General features: G+C 37.0%; 2 protein-coding genes across 5 annotated transcripts in view; both read right to left on the reverse strand.

Annotated features, from left to right (window-relative positions):
• The window catches only part of FAR1 (fatty acyl-CoA reductase 1), a 65,276-nt gene that overhangs the window by 35,996 nt on the left and 7,535 nt on the right, over positions 1-21,745 (reverse strand). For 3 of the 4 annotated variants that reach the window (XM_081098879.1, XM_081098878.1, XM_081098881.1), the window contains exons 2-3: positions 5,147-5,342; positions 476-651 (exon numbers count right to left, since the gene is read on the reverse strand). In XM_081098879.1, the coding sequence (XP_080955005.1) occupies positions 476-651; positions 5,147-5,342 (372 nt within the window). Of the gene's footprint in view, positions 1-475; positions 652-5,146; positions 5,343-6,594; positions 6,666-21,745 lie in introns of all 4 variants that reach the window. The other variant, XM_081098880.1, reaches the window with a different exon arrangement.
• On the reverse strand, positions 16,839-19,891 carry LOC308524441 (ferritin light chain-like). The gene has a single exon (XM_081098884.1). The coding sequence runs from the start codon at positions 19,087-19,089 to the stop codon at positions 18,514-18,516; it is 576 nt and encodes a 191-aa protein (XP_080955010.1). The 5' UTR covers positions 19,090-19,891; the 3' UTR covers positions 16,839-18,513.

A 21,745-nucleotide genomic window follows, 5' to 3' on the forward strand; every position in this document is an offset into this window, starting at 1 on the left:
GAGGCATGACTTAAATTTATAAGCTGATTTATCTTATTCTACAAACATGAGCCTAATTGCTTTAAATTTTCAGATGAATATATGTGTATAGAAAAATAAAGCTGCTGAGGTATAGGCTTCTGAAAGAATGGAGGTAAGAGGAAACAAACACTATTAGTTGTTAAAACTAACACTCCTACCCAAGGTGAACATTTTTTTCTTCTGTATTTACACTATCCAATTATAACTCCTATGTCTTGCCTTTCCCTGTCCTATATTAAGATGCATGGCAACTTCTAATAAATATACACTAGCTACCCAATGTTTTTAAACTGATAACAAGAAAAAGGAAATTCTTTTCTCACTATGTAGGACACTGAAAGCTACAAGCGACAGTTTCAAATCATTTTCAAAACAATTTGACTGAAAAGTAGAATTCAAATTAGATCTTTTAACCATGCTTAAGTTCAAATATCAGAAAAATACCTTTACTTACCTTAAATTTTCATTAAACCTTACTGTAGCTGCACAGTGAAATATAATATTGGTAGAATCTATGATGATCTCTTTATCTTCTTCACTAAGAGCCAGTTTAGGTTGGGTAAGTTCACTGTTGATTGCTACAATTTTTTCCTTAAAATCTGGATTTTCATCTCTTAATCTGTCAAAGAGCTATCAAAGGGGGAAAAAATGAGTTTAGGGCAGCACTTTTCAACTTTCTAAAACACATGATTTAGAAATTCTTTCCTTAAAGTATGAACATTTGCCCCTATCAGGTATATTCATAAGAAGGTATCAGCAGGCTGTTCCAAATGATCTAAGCGACACTGTACACTCTTATTCAGCAGCAGTTTTCAAATGTGGTCTAAGGATCCTAGGAGTGCCCAGGACTATTTTAGGTAGTGCACAAGGTCAAAATTATTTTCATACTATCACTAAGACATTATTTGCATTTTTCACTTTCATTCTCTCACAAGTGGTAGAGGAATTTTCCAAAAGCTACATGTGTGATGATGTCATCACTCTGATGGCTAATGGAATGTGTACTTGTATATTCTTTAATGTTTGTTTTAATTTCTACTATGATAAATATCAGTAAGATAATGAAGCAAAGCCTCACAAAATGAAACCTCTTTTAAGTACCCAATAATTTTTAAGAGGGTAAAGGGATCCAGAAACCTAAAGTTTGAAAGTCACACTGCCTTTAATAAACAGTTTTTCAACCTATTTGGCAGATATGGAAAAGGATAGCCACATGGTAATGATATCAATCTGCATTACACTGCAGTCAATTTATCAATTCAAATAATTTTCTCAAGAGTTAGAACTCAGTCCATCTCACTTCTTGGGGGAAAAACTGAAATGAACTTTGTACCTCCCATACTTTAAGATGGCAAATTCTTCACCGTTATTTTGTTTATGTTGGTAAATATTGAAATATTAACTCCCATTTTACTTTTGTTTATTTTTTTTTAAATATATTTTATTGATTTTTTACAGAGAGGAAGGGAGAGAGATAGAGAGTTAGAAACATCGATGAGAGAGAAACATCGATCAGCTGCCTCCTGCACATCTCCTACTGGGGATATGCCCGCAACCCAGGTACATGCCCTTGACCGGAATCGAACCTGGGACCCTTCAGTCCGCAGGCCGACGCTCTATCCACTGAGCCAAACCGGTTTCGGCTCCCATTTTACTTTTAAAAATAAGTTCCTAGAAACCTCATGTGGTAATTCTTTGAGTTTATACCAGCTACACTTTTCTCATGTTTAAATATAAATATTTGTCTGAAATCCTCTTCCTCAAGTCAAAGAAACAAAAATTTAAAATAATAATAAACTAACAGTTATTATATTTTACGAGGCAGAAATCTCAACGGGAGAGAGGAATATTGGTAGAGAATACCCTAGCACTTACTATTTACTTCACATGCTTTATATAGCTCCCAGTGTAATAGAAATCACAGCTTGTCCTGATGCTCTTTCCACCTATCTAGCAGTTCCCATCTCAGAGCCTTTGTCCTTGCCATTTCCTCTGCCTGGAACACTCTTCCTCTACATTCCCACAGGGATTCTTCCTCACTTCATTCAAATCTCTGCTCAGATATCACCTCAGAGAACTCTTCTGACCACTGACCTAAAATAGCACCTCCATCACTTTCAATCTCCTTTATCTGCTTTACTTTTCTGCACAGCATGTATCACTATTCAACATGGTTATGTATTTATTAGCTTGTCTCCCTAACTCGCCAAATGCTGGGACTTTGCTGATATATCTCTGTTAACCTGAAGAACCCTTACTATACAGCAGGATTCCATGTATCTTTGTGGTAGGAGGGAAGAACACAAGTGCTTAAGAATTTGGGGCAATGAGAAGAACGTTACAAAAGTGTAACTAGCTATATAAGTTATACTATCGCCGAGTAAACTCTCAAAAGAATAGATCTATTTTAAAAACAGTAATTCAGCCCTGACTGGTTTGGCTCAGTGGATAGAGCATCGGCCTGCGGACTCAAGGGTCCCAGGTTCAATTCTGGTCAAGGGCATGTACCTTGGTTGCAGGAACATCCCCAGTAGGGGGTGTGCAGGAGGCAGCTGATCAATGTTTCTCTCTCATCGATGTTTCTAACTCTCTATCCTTCTCCCTTCCTCTCTGTAAAAAATCAATAAAATATATTTTAAAAACAAACAGTAATTCAGAGAAAATTAGTTTTTCCAGTAGAAGTAAGAATTACTTAAAGTGTTCCTGTGGGGAAAAACTGAATTAATGAAGTGAAAAGTGGAAACAAAAGTATTACTTTTATTCTTTAACTCCCTATTAATAGTATCAAGTAAATTATTTTAAAAGGAAAAACTATTAATTTATACCTCACTGGTAAAACCGTGTGGGTATAAGATCATCTCTTTATAAGGGGGAAAAATATAAACGAGGAAAACATGGATGTTTCACACATAAGTGAAGTTCATCTTTCTGAACCAAAATTGTATTTGAATGGAAATCATTCCCAAACAATAAATATCTCAGTAAAGAAAACATTTTAAATATAATTCCGTCTTTTAATTCATCCTAAGTCACCATGTTAATATTGGTTACTGTATTTTATTATAATGCTGTGATGTTAAGACAATTAAGAAGTTATATTTTAATACCTCTGAACTTCTATACAGGTCTCATTGATTATTTTTTTCTCATAATTGTTCTTCTGTTATCATACTTTATCACTCCCAGGAGATATGCTTCCCATTACTGCCCTAACCCACAACCTGACTCTTCTTCCTGCTGTGTGTTACCTCTGTTATTCTCTGCCCTTCATACTCTTCTTTTCTGCTCTTTGTCATCTTCTCTTCTAATTTTTGTCAACTTGGGCACGAATTGCCATTAGCTTTGGGAAATTAAGCTACTTTCACTCAGTGTACCAGCTACAACTCTTGCAACTAGTAAGCTATGCAACTCTAAAGACTATTTCTCCCATTGTACCACAAAGCTCTCCCATCACCTTTCCCTTACTTTCTTACCTATTGGTGAAGTAATGTTATAAAATAGGAAAATAATAGGGACTTGTTATCAAGTCATCTGTGTTATCTCCACCATCAGCTCCATAACCTCAGATAAAATTATAACCTCTGAGACACACTGTCTATATTTGTAAAATGGGACCTAGCAACATCTGATCTGAGCATAAGCTCTAGGTCGAACGCCAGAATTAGATATTGGCTCAAACACTCCCTAACTATATGACCTTATAAATAGGAATAACACTAGACTTACCTTAAAGATTATTGTGATAATTAAATACATATGACGTGCTTTGCACACAGTTCCTGGCATACAATAAGTATTCAACAAACTAATAACTAACTACTTTATGGATTTCTAGTAAAAGATGAAAACACACTGGAAAATAAATCATGTCTAATAAATTATTTATTGATTAACCCTTGAGAGTGGTAAATTTATAATTAATCATTATATCTTTTGACACTTTTCAGCAATCTTTAACTCAGAGTGATTTAGAGGTTTCTGGTTTTGTTTTTGAACCATAAGTCACTGAGGTTAAAAGATATCATATACCTACCCAATAATTAAAAAAATTACATAGATCAGTGGTTCTCAACCTTCCTAATGGCGCGACCCTTTAATACAGTTCCTCATGTTGTGGTGACCCCAACCATAAAATAATTTTCGTTGCTACTTCATAACTGTAATTTTGCTACTGTTATGAATCATAATGTAAATATCTGATATGCAGGATGTATTTTCATTGTTACAAGTTGAACATAATTAAAGCATAGTGATTAATCACAAAAACAATATGTAATTATACATGTGTTTTCCAATGGTCTTAGGCGACCCCGGTGAAAGGGTCGTTCGACTCCCAAAGGGGTCGCGACCCACAGGTTGAGAACCGCTGAGACATAGATAATTACACTAAATTTACTATGAATGAATGTCAGATAAATTCACTCATTTTTAAAGAATTCAAAAGCTTATGACTGTGAAATAATTTTACTCCAGCTCATTTTGATTTTTTCTTAGCAATAAAAGGGTAGGCAAATGTAGGGTTATAGTTATTTGCATAAAAAATGCCATAATTAATAAATAATAATACAGGAATAAACTCACGTTTCACATACTCACAACTGTAAACCTTCCTTTGCCCATCCCTGTATTTTTCTAAATTTTCAAAATGTGTGACATATTCTTTGTATTCTATTTGACCCTTCTGTCATCATGTTCTTATTTGTCAAATAGAAGTATGTGACTTTGCTACCCTTTAATACTGTTGTAGGTAGCAACCAGTGCTTACAAATTTTTAAGTTATCAAAGCACAGTGTCACACAGCATAGGAGATCATTAGAAATGACCTCTTAATTATGATTATATTCTGAAGTCTACTTAAAATAGCTAGTAATCACAAATAATCTGACTCAAATTTTCTAAAAACACATTAAATATCTACCATAAGAGTAATTTAGAACTTGTTATATAATTTTGCCCATCACAGAGTAAAGCTTTTTTCTTCTACTGATCACAAGTCATCAAACTGATTACCCAGTTTGCTGCCATTCTTAGGGTAATCTTTATTAATTTTTTTCAGGATACTGAAGAAACATACACACAAACACCATACTTTTTCCTCTCCTCCAAATGATTATTTTCCACTTACCTTGCCACTGATGATTTCTTCTACTCGCTCTTGGGGTGTCTGTCCAGCTTTCTGCCTCACCAAAACATATACTAAATTCACCTTCGGACAAGACCTCAGCAACTTCTCCAGAAGTACCTTTCCTAGGAAACCGGTAGCTCCAGTGAGGAGAACATTCTTGCCTTCATAGTATTCTGGGATTGAAACCATTCTGATCCTAAAGAAAACACAAGTAAGCATCAATTCAAAGATTTATGTTCACTCTTATGTACTAAAATCTCTTGGTACTCAAATAAATATTTTAAAGGACAGGCAAAAATCAAAGTTGAGTGTTAACAAAAGGAGACCTTAACCTCTGGTTCATTGTAGTAAGGTGGAAAATAAGGAACCACAACTATGGCTTCTAATCCCTGTGTTTTCCCCCGGATCACCTCAGACAAGTCACTCCTCTGGGCCTGGGTTTCTTTAGTACAATTTGTACTAGATGGCTTATGAAAAGTTCTTCCAGCAATAAGAACTCAAATCTTCATTTAAACCTCAGTTAAACCCAAACACGAATGAATGGTGTCTCTCTGTCTCCAAAAGGATTTATAACACCAAATAGAGGTCAGCAGCAAGACTCAATTGCCCAGCTTGTATAACATCGCCAGGTGTCATATTCACCTATCAACCCCAGGTGAAACAAGAAGAGGTAACATCAAGTCTTTTTTCCTACATCTCTACAGTGACAATATATCCAAACGGTGCTTCAATCTCCCTTTTAAAAAAGCCATAGTAGAACATATGAGCTGACTTATCATCTTTATCAAAATTCTACTGAAACTGCAGAAAAGACAGTATGCTAAGAGAATGAACAAAGAAAAGAACCATGAAAATGGGGGGAAAAAAACATGAGATGCAGAAGGATTCATGCAGTATGTCACTATGCAAAGCTCAAACACATTCAAAACAATGCTCTTTATTGTTTAGAAATACACACAATATTAATAGATGCATGAGAGGGAGTGTAATACAATCAGAGAAAAGAATAAGGAGCTTCAATTGTACTTATTTTTTATTTAAGCTGTGGGGTAGATACATGTGTTTTATGTCCAAACTTTTCCTAACTGTAAGAAAATTCATGATAATCTGAAAATAATAGACCCATCAATAAGCAGGAAGGAAGGAAGAAAGGGAGGAAATGGAAAGGAAGGGGAAGGGTCAGGGAAAAGAATGGAATACAAGGGAAGGAAAGGGGGAAAAAGATAGGGAAGAATTTCTAACAGAAACATGAGACTAATTGGCTAAAGCTGTAGCAGAAGAAATAACAAACTGACCAAAACAAGCATACGCAAGGACTAGAAGGAAGCAAGAGCTGTCCCAACCCCCTAAACGCAAAACACCAAACAAAGGAAAAGAAGTTGAATTAAGGGAAATCAATGTATTACAAGTTGCTAACAAAACAGCAAAACCACTCATGACAGTCTTACTTCCTGTATAAACTTTGGTTCCTCAGGCTCAGTATCCAGCTCTGCGGAGAAGAGGATCCAGCATGGGGGTGCTAAGGATAAAAGAGAAGTAGGGCTGAGCTCCAGGTTGTTTCACACATCCGCAAATGGAAGGTGGGGGATCAGAAAAGGAAACAAACACAACCAAAAGAAAAAGTCTTCATAGCACTGGAGCCCCAGAATCAGGTTTAGGTCCCCAGTCTAACTGGCTGCTACTAGACCTTAAAACAACTCATGCAGAGCTCTCAATCAGTAATTCCATTTGGAGAAAAGTTCTTTTGGAAAAACAGATCTCAAAACACTGAGAAGAAGCCAATGTCAGCTACCAAAACCAACCTTTGTAAATATGAGCAGATCACCAAATATCACCAGTTATCTATGAAGTACTTACAAAATAAGATGGACCAAAATGAAAAGCAATAGAATCAACCACAAAGGAAACTAAGGCAATGAAAATTTTAAAGAGAGTTTAAATTCTAATATCCTCTAAGCCACTCACAAGAACATTTGGACCCATAAAATAACAAACCACTATGAAAAAGGAACAAGAAATAAGACAGCACTTGGAAATCAGAAATTCAGTTGTATAAAGAAAATCCAATAAATATACACAAACTATTAGAATTATCAAGTGAATTTAAGGTCACTAGATACAAGGTTTACACAGAAAAAAAAAGTATTTCTGTCTCCCAGCAACACACAGAAAACAAAGTAAAAACATACAGACAACTATACTGCCAATAATACTATTCAAAACACCAAAAAAAAAATTATAGAAAAAAGCAAGTATAGATGAGGATGTAGAAAAACTGGAACCCGTGAACATTGCTGGTAGGGATGTAAAATGGTTCAGCTGCTATGGGAGTTTGGCGCTTTCTCAAAAAATTAAACACAATTATATTACCCTGCAATTTTACTCCTAGGTTTGCAAAAGAACTGCAAACAGATCCTCAAAAAAGGACACATATGGGAATATTTGTAACAGCACTGTTCACAACAGACATTTATCTTGTTTGGTTCTTTAGTTTCCTCTTCTCTAAAACAGAGTCAGCACACCCACCTGCCCTCTTCACTTTAGAGCATTTGCATGAGGACTAAATTTAACAACACATAAAAGACTGGGCACATAATTACATTTCCTTATTCCTCTTCCCTCAGTATCTCTGACAGTGATTCTGTCTGATCCCTAGGTAGTCAGTCTAATCTTTAATATTTCAGTCTAAAATCTTTAATGGTCCTTTTCTTCTAGAATCATTTACTTATGAGTATAATTTTTAGACTAGGAAAAAAATAGACTAATAGCTATTCTATCTCTGGATACATATTGGTATGTTCACATGCACATTTACACATTTTTAATTTTTATTTTTTAAAAAATATTTCAAATATATTTTATTGATTTTTTACAGAGAGGAAGGGAGAGGGATCGAGAGTTAGAAACATCGATGAGAGAGAAACACTGATCAGCTGCCTCCTGCACACCCCCTACTGGGGATGTGCCCGCAACCAAGGTACATGCCCTTGACCGGAATCGAACCTGGGACCCTTCAGTCCGCAGGCCAACGCTCTATCCATTGAGCCAACCCAGTTAGGGCTATTTTTATATATTTTTTAATATATTTTTATTGATTTCAGAGAGGAGGGGAAAGGGAGAGAGAGATAGAAAGATCAATGAGAGAGAATCATTGATTGGCTGCCTCCTGCACACCCCATACTGGGAAATCAAGCCCCCAACCTGGGCATATGCCCTTGACCTAAATCAAAACCTGGGACCCTTCAGTACACAGGTCGATGCTCTATCCACAGAGCCAAACCAGCTAGGGATACCCATTTATTAATTTTTGGAAAGAAATTAATGACTTCAGTAGAAGCAGGCTTAAACCAAACTTCTGAGGGTTGACACAACAATTGATGAGTGATACCTAATAACTAGCTGAAAGAAGGGCATGCTATAGTCTCAGCATAGCTTTATTAAGAACAATATACCCAGGTAATCCCTCTACCATAGCGGTCTCAAACTTGTACATGGTGGTATAAAACTGGAGCTCTCCTAACATTACTAGTACAATGGAAATGGGTATAGTCATTTTGAAAAACTGGTAGGTGGTATTTACTAAGGAACACCAAAAGATGTGAAGAACAAGAAAATTCATAGAAGTATTATTTGTAACACCCTGAAAGTGGAAAAAATTCAAATATCCATCAAAGATAAAATGGATAAATAATGGCATACTTTACAGAAAAATTCTACACAGCAATGAAGAAATGAGTTCTCAAATTTTAGCCAAAGAACCCAGATGCAAAAAGATACATCTAGTGTGATTCCATTTACATAAACTTCAAAGAAAAGCAAATTAATCTAGGTGTCAGAAGTTACAATAGTGGTTACCTCTGGGGAGGAGGGTGGAACACTAGTGAGTTCTAATATTTTCTACTTCTTGACCTGGCTCTGATAACATGAGTGAGTTCACTTCATGATTATCCACTGGTTAAGCTGTACTTGCATTAGACTTCCCTGCATTAGACTTCAAAGAAAGTTTAAGCTGCTCTTTCCTACACAGACACACAAAGCCTTGGGATTATCCAGTTGCTTCCTGTGATATTGTAATTTATAATAAAAAATATTTATTTGGTATTCACCCCACCCATTCCTGGCTCACAGCCCCTAAAATCTTTGGAATTTCCTGAGTCAAGAAAGCAAACAAAACAGGTATCTCCTGTATGCTAATGAGGTGACAATTGGATCCTACCCAAGGGTGGAGGCTAGTTGCAATAGGAACCAACCATGTGGTCCGAGGATTGGAATTTTTAGCCCCACCCCCTTAAATCCCAGGAGGGGAGAGGCTTGAGGTTAGCCAATGACTTAGTCAATCATGATTATGTAATAAAAACCCAAAAGGGCAGCTCATCACCCCCTTTTGGAGAGCTTCTACACTGGGGAGCTAGAACTATTCCATGTGCCATTTGTACTGTACCCCAAGCTATACAAAGTCAGAAACTCCTTTGTTCGGGGCCTCACCTTATGTATCTCTTCATCTGGCTGTTGATTTGTATCCTTGAATATTCTTTGGAATAAATCGGTAAACTATTAAGTAAATGGATTTTTTTGAGTTCTGTGAGCCTTCTAGCAAATTAATTGAACCCAAGGAGGGGGTTGCAGGAATCTCTGATTTACAGCCATTCAGTCACAAGAACAGGTAACAATCTAGACTTACAATTTGCATCTTAAGTTGAAAGGGAAATTAGAACATCAAATGTGTAGCCGGTAAATCAGAAGTAAGGTAACAACCTGAGCTTGTGATGGGCATCTGGGGAATTTGATGCTATTTCCAGGTAGATAGTATCAGAATTGAGTTGACTTCTTGGACACCCTGCTACTGTCTGAGTATTGCTTGTTGGAGCCTCTACATATACTTTGGAATTGGGTCTAGGAACCCTTTCCACTTTTATACCACAACAGCAGAGTTGAGTAGTCACAACAGAGACATTATAGCCCACAAAGTCTAAAGTATTTACTGTCTGGTCCTTTACAGAAAAAGTTTGTGGACCCCTGGCCTAGACCAAGATCCTGAGTTTCTGTCCCAGGTCCTGGGTTAATATTCTGTTTCCCCAATGAGCCTTGACCATGGATTTGAACGCTATTCCTCCTGGTTGAACTTCTCACAATCTGACTAGCTCTCATCAGTTTCCTCTCCCCAGACCTGTCCCTAAACCTAAAGCCTCTACTTAGAAATTATGTTTAAACTTTAATAAATTCTGGATCCTCGGGAACCCTATGGAAATGAAACATTCTAGTGACAAATAAAGCCATATCCATAACAGTTCCTCCAGGCACAAAAAACCCACACTTCAAATATGTTTAACAGTCTAATTTAGAACCAAGTTCATGAGACCCCAATCCCTGCACAAATACCCTCTTTAAGAGGTTACAGCCTTTTAGGCCAGGTGAATCCCTCTACTAGCATTTCCCTAACTTTAATGTTCACACAAATTAAAAACACAGATGATATCTCTAGCCAGTTTGGCTCAGTGGATAGAGTGTCAGCCTGCGGACTCAAGGGTCCCAGGTTCAATTCCGGTCAAGGGCATGTACTTGGTTACAGGCACATCCCCAGTAGGGAGTGTGCAGGAGGCAGCTGATCGATGTTTCTAACTCTCTATCCTTCTCCTTCCTCTCTGTAAAAAAAAAAAAAATCAATAAAATATGTATTTTTTAAAAATTAAAAAGAAAACACAGATGATAATTCAATAGAGCACACACTAGTAAGATTCTACTAGACAGCTCAGCCAGAGTGGCTCACTTGGTTGAACATTGTCCTGTGCACCAAAAAGTTGCCACTTCGATCCCCAGTTGGGGAGCATGTGAAGGGCAACTGACAGATGTCTGTCTATCTGTCTGTCTCTGTGTGTGTGTGTGTGTGTGTGTGTGTGTGTGTCTGTCTGTCTGTCCGTCTCTCTTCCCCCCTTCTTCTCTCTAAGCACATCTTTGGGTGAGGATTAGATCACTGTCAACTATTAGCTAGCTCACCACTGAGGCCCAGCTTCCTGAGTGCCAAGACTATTTAATAATCTACTTTACTTAACAAATGAAAAGGAACAACAAAAAATACCAGGAATATTCCACTTTTCATGTACACACACACACACCTTTACATTATATACCTATGGTCTCTAATATAAAATGCAAATATTCCAAAATGCTATAACTGGCCAGAAAAGGAAGTATATCATGTCAAAGAGAAAGGGCCAATTCTGTAAACATATAAAGAGCCTGTGTAATCTAATAAAAAAAGACCAACAATTAATTAGATTGGCAAAAGATAAATAGAAAGTAAACAGAAAAAAATATACAAATGGCTCTTAATCATTGGTAAAAAACTCAACCTGACTCATTCAGAAAAATGCAAATTAAAAGGACAAGATTCATTTTTTCACTTAATGAGACTTACAAAGACCAAAAAAAATGATAAATGTACATAGGGAATAGAGACTTATATTGCTAGTAGGGCTACAAATTAGCACAACCTCTATGGAGATGGTGTAGGGCAGGTAAGACAGAGGTGTGTGGGGCGGGGGCGGGGAGAAGGGGGCGGGGGAGGGGGGGGATCTGACAACACCTACCAAATTTTAAATCCCCACTATCTTTGACCTTGCCATTCTTTGTTGTTGTTTTTGTTTTCACCCTGCAATTCTATTTCTAAAAATTCATCCTGAAGCTAATCTTTCATATGTGCAAAATAATGTGCTCATTACAACATTAATAGCAAAAGACTGAAAACCTAAATGTCCACAAATAGGAGATTGAGCAAACAAAACTGGCATATTCCTATAAAGGTATATATACTCTGCTTCTAAAAAGAAGAATGAGGTGGTTTAACATATATTGTTATAGAATAATATTCATGTTAATTTTAAAGCCAAGATGTAATAATGTCTGATAATACCACCTTTTATGAAAAAGAAAAAGAAATAAATACATAGATTATTTTTGACAAAAAAAAATGGTCAGGAAAATGGATGACTGGGGTACAGAGATAAGAGGCAGTTACTCTTCATTAAATATCCTTTTGCACATTCTTAAATTATATACTATGTGCATGTAGTATACATTTCTAAAAACCACTATTTTTATTAAGTAGAAAAATCAGAGGCTACCAAAAAAAAATATTTAAAAGAACAAATGTCCCCCTCAATGAACCAGTCTGCACTTATCTTTTGTCTTCTAATAATTTACAAACTCATTTTCATCTGTTATTAGAAAAAAAAATTGACAAATCATTTTAAAAGTGAAAATAAGTCCTGGCTGGTTTGGCTCAGAGGATAGAGCATCAACCTGCAGACTGAAGGATCCCAGGTTCAATTCCAGTCAAGAGCACATTCCCGGTTGCAGAATCCATCCCCAGTACAGGGCATGCAAGACACAGCCAATCAATGACTCTCATGATCGATGTTTCTCTCTCTCTCTTCCTCTCCCTTCCACTCTGAAATCAATAAAAATATATTTAAAAAATAAATAAATAAAAAGAAGACATGGAAAAAATTTAAAAAAATATAAGTGAAAATAAAATACTAGCATTGTGTTAAGAAAAAGGGTGTATCTTCTGCTAATCTTTATTACCTAAATTTTCATTCCATTTATTAGATGAAAAATCTACTAAATTAAAAACCAGATGATTACCTAACTATTACACTGTTGGTGAACAGAATTCCAACAGGCTGATTTTCTAAATGGAATATGAGAAATTCATCCCCCTTCAAGCTAACATTGATCTTGAGATCAGATGCCCCTCCTTAGAGATCCCCTGTGTTCAACATATTCACTAAGCAGTCAAGTACATACAACTACCAAATACAATTTTGTAGTGAAATATAGACTTGCTCTACCTATATGTTTCTTTCTGTACCAATATACATTGAATACAAACAGTAAAACCTGACAAATGGCATTTGTAAGGACTCTTGGGCCCGTTTTAGCTGCTACAAAATTTCCACCACCTACAGCTATTGGTCCATTTTGTCGTCTTCCTATGAAAAACAGGTTCCTGCCCTGGCCAGTGTGGCTCAGTTGGTTGTGTGTGTACCAATTCCCAATCAGGGCCCAGGTTTTGGTCCAGTCCCCATTTGGGGTACATCGATGTTTCTCTCTCTCTCTCCCTTCATCTCTCCCTAAAATCAATAAAAACATATATATTTTTACAAAGACAGGTTCCTCTGTGTCTTCACCATGTACACAAAGTCAAAACCTACCAATGGAGAGAGTGGGAAGGGCAAATGGACAAGAATAAGATATTTCATCTAGCTTTTCATTGGGAGTCACTGATTGATTCCCAATCAGGAGCAATTCTTCCTTGTTTAACACAGCCACATCTAATGCTGTTTTGTCTCACTGTCCTACACTTCTAAGCTGGAGGACCACTTGGCAAATCTGAAGGAAATTCAAGCAGCAAATAGATAGCTGAGCTAAATGGTCTTTTAATATTCCTTGGATTCCATTACTGAAAAGTCAAAGAGGGGGAAAAAAAAAAACTTCAAATACCCTTAAAAGAAAATAATTCCAAAATCTCCTAAACCAAAAGTTGGCAAAAATTTTTGTGAAGGGTCAAGGTAGTAAGTATTCAGCTTTGTGGCCCATACAATCTTAGTAACAACTACTCAGTTCTGACATTTGAGGCACAAAATCAGCCATGGACAAAAAGTAATCTAATGAGTATGGCTGTATTTCAATAAAACTTTATTCAGAAGAACAGAAAGACAATTTGCAGGATATAATATGCCAACTCTTTTCTAAATAACGACTTGCAATATTCCATATTTGGAAAATGAACTACAAATGAGAAAGGCATCAATAGGAAACCAGTACAGTCTAAAAATTTATTGGCTATGATTTCAGTATTACTAGAGTTACTGTGTATATCATTGTAAAATGAACAGTAAATACTTGTTTGATATAATAGCTGGTTCAAAATGAACCAACATTTGTGAATGCCAGGATTCAGAAATATGGATATGCCACAGACTAGACGCAAAATGGAGACATGACCTGTAGCCTTTTCAAGGTGTATAAAAAAAATCTGTGTTTTCAAAGGAAAGCCCATTAAGATAAGATGTTCAGGGGTAAGGCTTGGACAATATTATTTTGGAGAAAAAGTTACAAATCAAGAAGAGCACAGAATATAATCCTGTCACAAACTCAAAAAACCTAGACCACTACCCTATTAAAAAAAATCTTGATACAGTAATTTAAAAAAAAACCCACAGAACTTAAAGAGGTCAAAAGCTAATTCAACACTCTGGCAAGATATAAAGGTCTGTTTATATACTGAATACAAGTCTAAAAGAACCTAGATTATTCTTCTCTACAGGCGTGTATGTTATTTACAATTTTATAAACTGTAAATTTATATTTACAAAGATTAGATATGAGATATGGGTGGAAATACAGACACATGGTAAATAGCACATAAATATGAAAATTCCCCCAAAAACTGCATTGACCATGAAGGAATTCTATATACATATACCTATGCTTCCTCCCTCTCTCCACCCTCCCCCATATATTTTTCCACTAAAAGGGAAATGGGGATTAGGAATCTCTAATCAATGGAAATTAATAATTGTCTAATCCAGAAGTTCATGAACAAATAGGGTGTGTGTCCAGGAACATGTTAAAGTTTCATCCAAAACATTATTGTGTTTGCATGTATTTATATGTGTGTGTGTACAAGTGTGCACACAATGCATACCTCACTATCTTTTTCTAGGGGAAGAATCCACTGCTTTTATCAGATTCTCAAAGGGGTCAATGAGCCTAAACCAGGGGTGGGCAAACTTTTTGACTCGAGGGCCACAATGGGTTCTTAAACTGGACCGGAGGGCCGGAACAAAAGCATGGATGGAGTGATGTTCAAAGTAAACATCATTACATAAAAGGGTACGGTCTTTTTTTTTTTTTTAGTTTTATTCATTTCAAACGGGCCGGATCCGGCCCGCGGGCCGTAGTTTGCCCACGGCTGGCCTAAACAGTTTAAAATTACTATCAAATTTTATGTGTATTATTTATGCACACTGGAGCAAAGGGAGACTTAACATGAAGAGAACAGAGCCTCATGGTCACTAATTAAAAACCCCATTCACATCTAATATGGAGTAAAAATGTGTAAATGGTTAAAACATAATTATACACTCTCCCTTGAGGCCTGTTTTGGATTGAACTGTGTTCCCCCTAAAAAGATATATTGAAATACTAAACCCTAATACCTCAGAATGGGACTTTATTTAGAAATAGGAGCTTTGAAGATGTAATTAGTTAAGGTAAATGATGTCACACTAGAGTAGGTGTCACACTAGACACATTTCTGTGTCTTCACATGGCCCATTTATAAGGACTAGAGTAGGTGTCCTTATAAATGGGCCATGTGAAGACACAGAAATGCACAGGGAGAATTTCATGTGACAGCAAAAGCACATGTTGTAGGCAGAAATTGGAGTTATACAGCTACAGGCCAAGGAATGCCAAATTTACCAACAAAAAAAGGTAGGAAGAGGCAAGGAATGATTCCCTTACAGGTTTCAAAGGGAGCATCGATTTTTTACTTCTAGCCTCCAAACTTTTTGACTCAAGGGCCACAATGGGTTCTTAAATTGGACCGGAGGGCCGGAACAAAAGCATGGATGGAGTGTTTGTGTGAACTAATATAAATTCAAAGTAAACATCATTCCATAAAAGGGTACCGTCTTTTTTTTCAATAGTTTTATTCATTTCAAGCGGGCCGTAGTTTGCCCAGATCCTCTTGGGATGATCTCTCTACATGAGGTAGTTTTTGGGTTTCCCTATGAGGATCTCAGGCTAGACTGCTTACAAAGCTGCTAAGTGTTTCAAGACCAATATTCTAGTGAGCTAGGTAGAAGCTATTCAAGTCTTTTACTTTCTGACCCTGTTGTGAAAGTCCCACAGTATAACTTCTGCCTTGTTCTATTGGTTACAAATGATTCAAAAGACCACCCAAACTCAAGAGGAGACATAAACTCCACCTCAGAGTAAGAGAAGAGTTAAAGTCACCCTGAGATGGGAGATACTGTTACAACCATCTTTAGAAAATATAATCTGCCACTAAGGGCATGGTGAAGTAACTGCTTGTTACTCTTGAGACTGTCCACCATTTAATCCATGTTATACCTACTTCATGGGGCTAGGGAATGAGTTGTTCCTGACTACATTTTTTAGTCGCCCCAAGTGCTTTTAAAAAAAAATATGGTCCTGTGAGTCTCACAGTTGGAAATGTTTTGCTACCAAATAACCTCATTTACTTAATAAAAACTGTCATCATCCCATGTTCATGTAATTATGAGCTTGTAACCAGTAAGTTACCACTTGGAGTTAACACACTTCTAGACAAAAGAAAACCAACTCATTTTAGTTAGACTATGAAGAGGTCTCACCTTGTAAGTAAGTATATACTTTCTTTTAAGATCTGTGATAGACTCCCATCTGGAGGCATATTGGGAACTATTTGTTTATTGGTTCTAATAACTCCAGAATCTTTAGTGTTTTGATTAAGATGCAACATAAAAGAAAACATCCTCTGAAAGTAAAGTGTAAGCAGCAAATAAAGGGGCAAAATGCAAACTCAAAATGTACAAACTATTTACTGTAGTTTGCTAATAATAATGGGTTCCTTTTTTTAAATTAAGGCTTATAAGGCATTTTTTTTTTTTTTTTTACAAACAAAAGAATAGCTGTAGCATCTTGGTTAACATTTCTTTTTCAATAAAAGATGCTAGTGTCCAACCCTGTTGTTAGCCCTCATTGAAATAGATATAATGGCCGCTTTGTTTGCCTACACAGACCCTGATACCAGTACTTAACTCTCTGTACCCTATTTTCCTCAATGTCGAAGGTACTTCTTGGTAATAAGTAATCTCAATAGGTTCTTATGGCACTACACAAGTATTTTGTACTCTGATGTTGGTCCCTAAGAATGGCACTTTTGCAAGAGTTAAAAATGCCTCTAAGGCCTCATTATTCTGAAAAATATTACATATACACTCAGAATTTCTGAGTGATGTAAAAATCAAACACAAAGACATCTTAAGAAGTCAAGTTCTACTCCATTAGTGAGGAAATGTCAATTCTATCGCATTAAAATGATCTGCTAACAAGAAAGCAAATTTTTCAGCAATATCCATTTTCCTTCATGTATGTTTCTGTCCTCAAGGCCTGTACCACTAGGGTAACTTCTCTACTTTGAAGCCTACCGAAGAAAGGCTGTGCTCTTGTTAACACAGAGTTTTGTAATAAACTGCCCCTTTGCTGGCAAAACATGGAATCAATGCCATGTTAGGGGACACTAATTTTTCAAAAGTAATTTCATAAGTCACACATGATTCTTTTTTAGACAAACTATTGTACTATAATCTCTCCTTACCATAATAAAAATATTTTCATGCTAAGAAATAAAATTTTTATCCTAATACTTTCAGACTCAGAAAAGTGAAATGCATTTCAGAAATAGTATTCCAAAATACATTGGATTACCTTCTAAGGTAATGACCCAAAAATGGGCCAGACTACCCAGGGACTACACATTATTTAAAAAACATGACCTTCCTTTGATCCATAAGGCTCCTTATAAACAGACTTAAGTCAGATATTAAGAGTTACAAAAATGAACATGCTGATATACCAAAGATTTTAATTTGCATACAATTAATAACTGTTTGCTGCAACCATAATACTGCAAAGCTCCTACACCACATATGCATACTCAAAGTTTGAATTCTTTTACATTTTTTATTTTTTATTTATTGATTGACTTTAATCCTCACCCAAGGATATTTTTCCATTGATTTTTAGGGAGAGTGGAAGAGAGAGGGAAAGATAGAAACATCAACGTGAGAGAAACATATCACTGGTTGACTCCTGCAGGAGATCTGACCAGGGCCTGGACCAGGGAAGAGCCTGCAACCAAGGCACATGCCCTTGACCAGAATGGAACCCAGGGCCCTTTGGTCCGCAGGCCAACACTTAATCCACTGAGCCAAAGCAGCTAGGGCTATTTATTGATTGATTTTAGAGAAGAAGGGAGAGAAAGAGAGAAGCATTGATTTGTTGTCCCATCTATGTACGCATTCACTGGTTGTTTCTTGTATGTGCCTTGACCAGGGATCCAACACTCAACGTTCACATACTGGAAGGATGCTCTAACCAACTGAGCTACCTGGCCAGGGCCAAAAAATTAAATTATTTTTCTTTTTTCGTTTTCTTTGATGCAAAAAGCTTTTTATTGTTTCCATTTGGTCCAATGCATGGGAGAGGGCTTCAGGGTGGTTAAAAGAATGGCTAGTGGTTTCAGGGAGAGGCTCAGGTAAAAGCCAGACACCAGGGGAATGCAGAGGGGCCTCTCAAAGGCCTCTGGGCTCCAAAGGCTTCGAGTGGTGCTTGAGGGTGAGCCTTTCAAAGAGATACTCGCCCAGCCCCGCCTGGGCGCTGTCCAGCCCAGCCTGGGAGCTGGCCAGTCTGCGGAGGTTAGTCAGCTGGTCGCCCATCTTCTTGATGAGTTTCACCTCCTCATCTAGGAAGTGTTTCTCCAGGAAGTTAGAGAGATGAGGGTCTTTATGGGCAGAACCCAGGGCATGCAGCTTCAAAAGGGCCTGGTTCAGGTTCTTCTCCAAGGCCAGGGCAGCTTCCATGGCGTCCTGAGTTTTGCCCCACTCATGGTGGGAAGGCTTCTTCACATCATGGAGAACAATGCGGCCACCTCGCTGGTTTTGCATCTTAAAAAGAAGCTCAGCGCCCTTGAACTTCTTCTCCTCCAACACTCGGAAGAAGTGGCCCACACCCTGGGAAGCCACATCATCACGGTTGAAATAGAAGCCCAGAGAGAGGTAAGTATAGGAGGCCTGCAGGTGCAGGTTGGCCAGGCGGTTGACCTCAGCCTCCACCTCGGTGGAATAATTCTGACGAATCTGGGAGCTCATGGTTGTTCAGTAAAAGGAGCTAAGGTTAAAAACAAGAACAACAAAAAAACAGTGTTGGCTGGTCTCAAAGGCTGAGGATGGCTGAGGTGGTTCGGAAGGTGGTGACTGGAAAAGAGGTTGGAGGATGGTCAGAGGCTGGAAGAAGGGACATCCCTGGGTCTGTTCCACCCAAACACGGTTGAAGCGAGAAAGATCTGGGAGACCAAGGGCACTGCCTTGAATTCTTTAATTTTCTAAAGGGACACTCACTGCCAGTGAAGAAGTGTTGTCTTTAGCAGATCATGGTTTCCAATTATCATTGTTCTTACTTTTCAATTAAAAATTACCATTAATTGAACTTCACTATTGTCATTTTGGCTTTAGTTGTTTTAGTCAAACTTCAGAATGTATTATATATTTGTATTACTAAGATTTTGGGCCTACATTTTTCTAACTAGTCTAGGCTTTAAGACAAGTAGTATATTTTTTGTGATTCAATGAGCAATCATCCACATTCCTAACTGCTAAAGAAAATCCCTCTTTCCCCAAAATGCTTGCACTTTGACAATTAGTTGTTATTATCCCACTAGAAAGTGGGAATTATTGAGGTAAAGAATGACCCAGATAAGGGGTCAGGATTAAAAAAGCTTGAGAGTCACTGTTCTAAGAGTCCTCACCCTGACTACAGGGTCACTAATTGTAGGGACAGGTCTTCTCCCTGGCCACCAGGTCTATACCAACCAAATGTGACATTAGGACTTGGAATCAGAGCCTTTCGTGAAAGTAATAACTTCCCTGAACTTGGATGTCAATAAGCCTCCGGTCTCTAGTTCTGAATAAGAAGCTTCCAAGAAATGTCTTAAAATGACTAAATCTCTTAGCAAACCCTCTTTTCAAAAATCATTTTCTGGCTTACCTTTAAAACTCTGCAGGTTCACATAACAGCTTTCAATTAAATGCTGTCAGACAGGGATCACCAGCCCAGAAAGGTATAGAAAACATGAGGAAACTGGTGACTTTTTGGAATATATATATATATATTTCAGAGAGGGAGAAGGAGAAAGAGCTAGAAACATCAATGATGAGAATCACTGATGGGCTGCCTTCTGCACACCCCCTACTGGGGGATCAAGCCCACAACCCTGGCATGTGCCCTTGACCAAAATCGAACCCGGGACCCTTCAGTCAGTCCTTAGGCTAAATAAAGCTCTATCCACTAAGCCAAAGCAGCCAGGGCGACTTTTTGAATTCTTAGTATCTGTTTCCAGCTGTGAAAATGACTCAAGCTCCTAAGAAGCCTACCCCGCTAAAGATAAGAACATGCATACCAAAGTAAAAGCATTACAGTATAAAACTTCAAGGAATTCATCAATTTATCAATTGAGAATCAAAGTCATAATGCTAAAAACCCTAGTGTTAAGATACTTCCTTCTCCAGAAACTGAGATCCAAAAGGAAAAGACAGCCAAAATATATAAGCACAACAGACTTAAAAAAATCAGTAGGGTAATAAATAACTACACTAACGGGACTGCCACTAACCACCTAACCTTGGACATGTCAATTAACTGCTCTGATCATTGGTAAAATTCATTGAAGGGGAGGCCAAATCACTGATGGTTAAGCTCTCAAAGTCTATATATCTATTACTGCGTATTAAAATAAGTTGTTGCCTAATAGTACATTAGATACTCAGTGAATTATTAACTCTAATACATCACAAGGGTTATCACTTTAAAGCAATACACCTAATACTCACTGATCTTCAATCAATGTACTGCTCTGCAGAGTCAAATGTCCCAATAGCAGCTAATTCACCTGTTCCTATCTCCTGAGGATTCTGCATATGGTAATAACCATTATTTTGACTTCATCTTCTAGGTACAATCCACAAGTTTTTAAAACAACATATTTCTAAGAAACTTATTTAGGACCATCCTTGAAATTAGATGGATGTTAAGATCTCTGGACTCCACTGAGAATCAATCCTTCATCAGCCAAAATATGTCTCTAAACCCCTGTATCACACCAAGGAGTTATTTTAACACAAATGTAAACCTCAAAATACTTTAATAGATTCTTTCCTCCACAAATCTTAACTATGTAAGGGCAGGATAAGTCAAAGAAATGTTTTTGTCTCTGAAAAAAAATGGTATTTATACATTTATTCATTCTTATATCATATATTCTACTTCCTGTTAATTCAGAATAAATAGCAGCCATTATAAAAAGTACCATACACTTATTCCAAAATCTTTGGTAAAACCATTCCTACAAACTTATTAAACCAGCTATAGCTTGCTTTCACCCAAGAATCCAATTAAGAAGTGGTGTATTTTTTTTAATTAACATTTGCATAATGAGCTTTATAATTTTATCACTTAATAATAAAAAAAAGACTGCTTATAAAAGGTGAGCAGTACACAGAAATAAATTTGAGTTGAATTTTAACAGTAGGCTTTCTGCCTATACATTAAAGAATGGTTTATTAAACCAGAATCCATAGGCCCCCAAGGATATTTGAGTAGGTTCTGAGAGTCTTATTAACCCCCTAAAATTATATGAAAAACTAAATGTATATTTTCTGAGGAGATAGCACAAAACTTTAAGGAGATACTCAAACAGGTTCATGACCTTTGACTACAAATCTCTGCATTATGAATATATTTTAAGATTTT

The sequence above is a fragment of the Myotis nattereri genome (genome assembly GCF_964212035.1).
Source record: "Myotis nattereri genome assembly, chromosome: 9".
Lineage (NCBI taxonomy): Eukaryota > Metazoa > Chordata > Mammalia > Chiroptera > Vespertilionidae > Myotis > Myotis nattereri.

Coding starts and splice junctions, on each gene's coding strand:
- LOC308524441 (XM_081098884.1), bottom strand. CDS start 19,089: ATGAGCTCCCAGATTCGTCAGAATTATTCCACCGAGGTGGAGGCTGAG.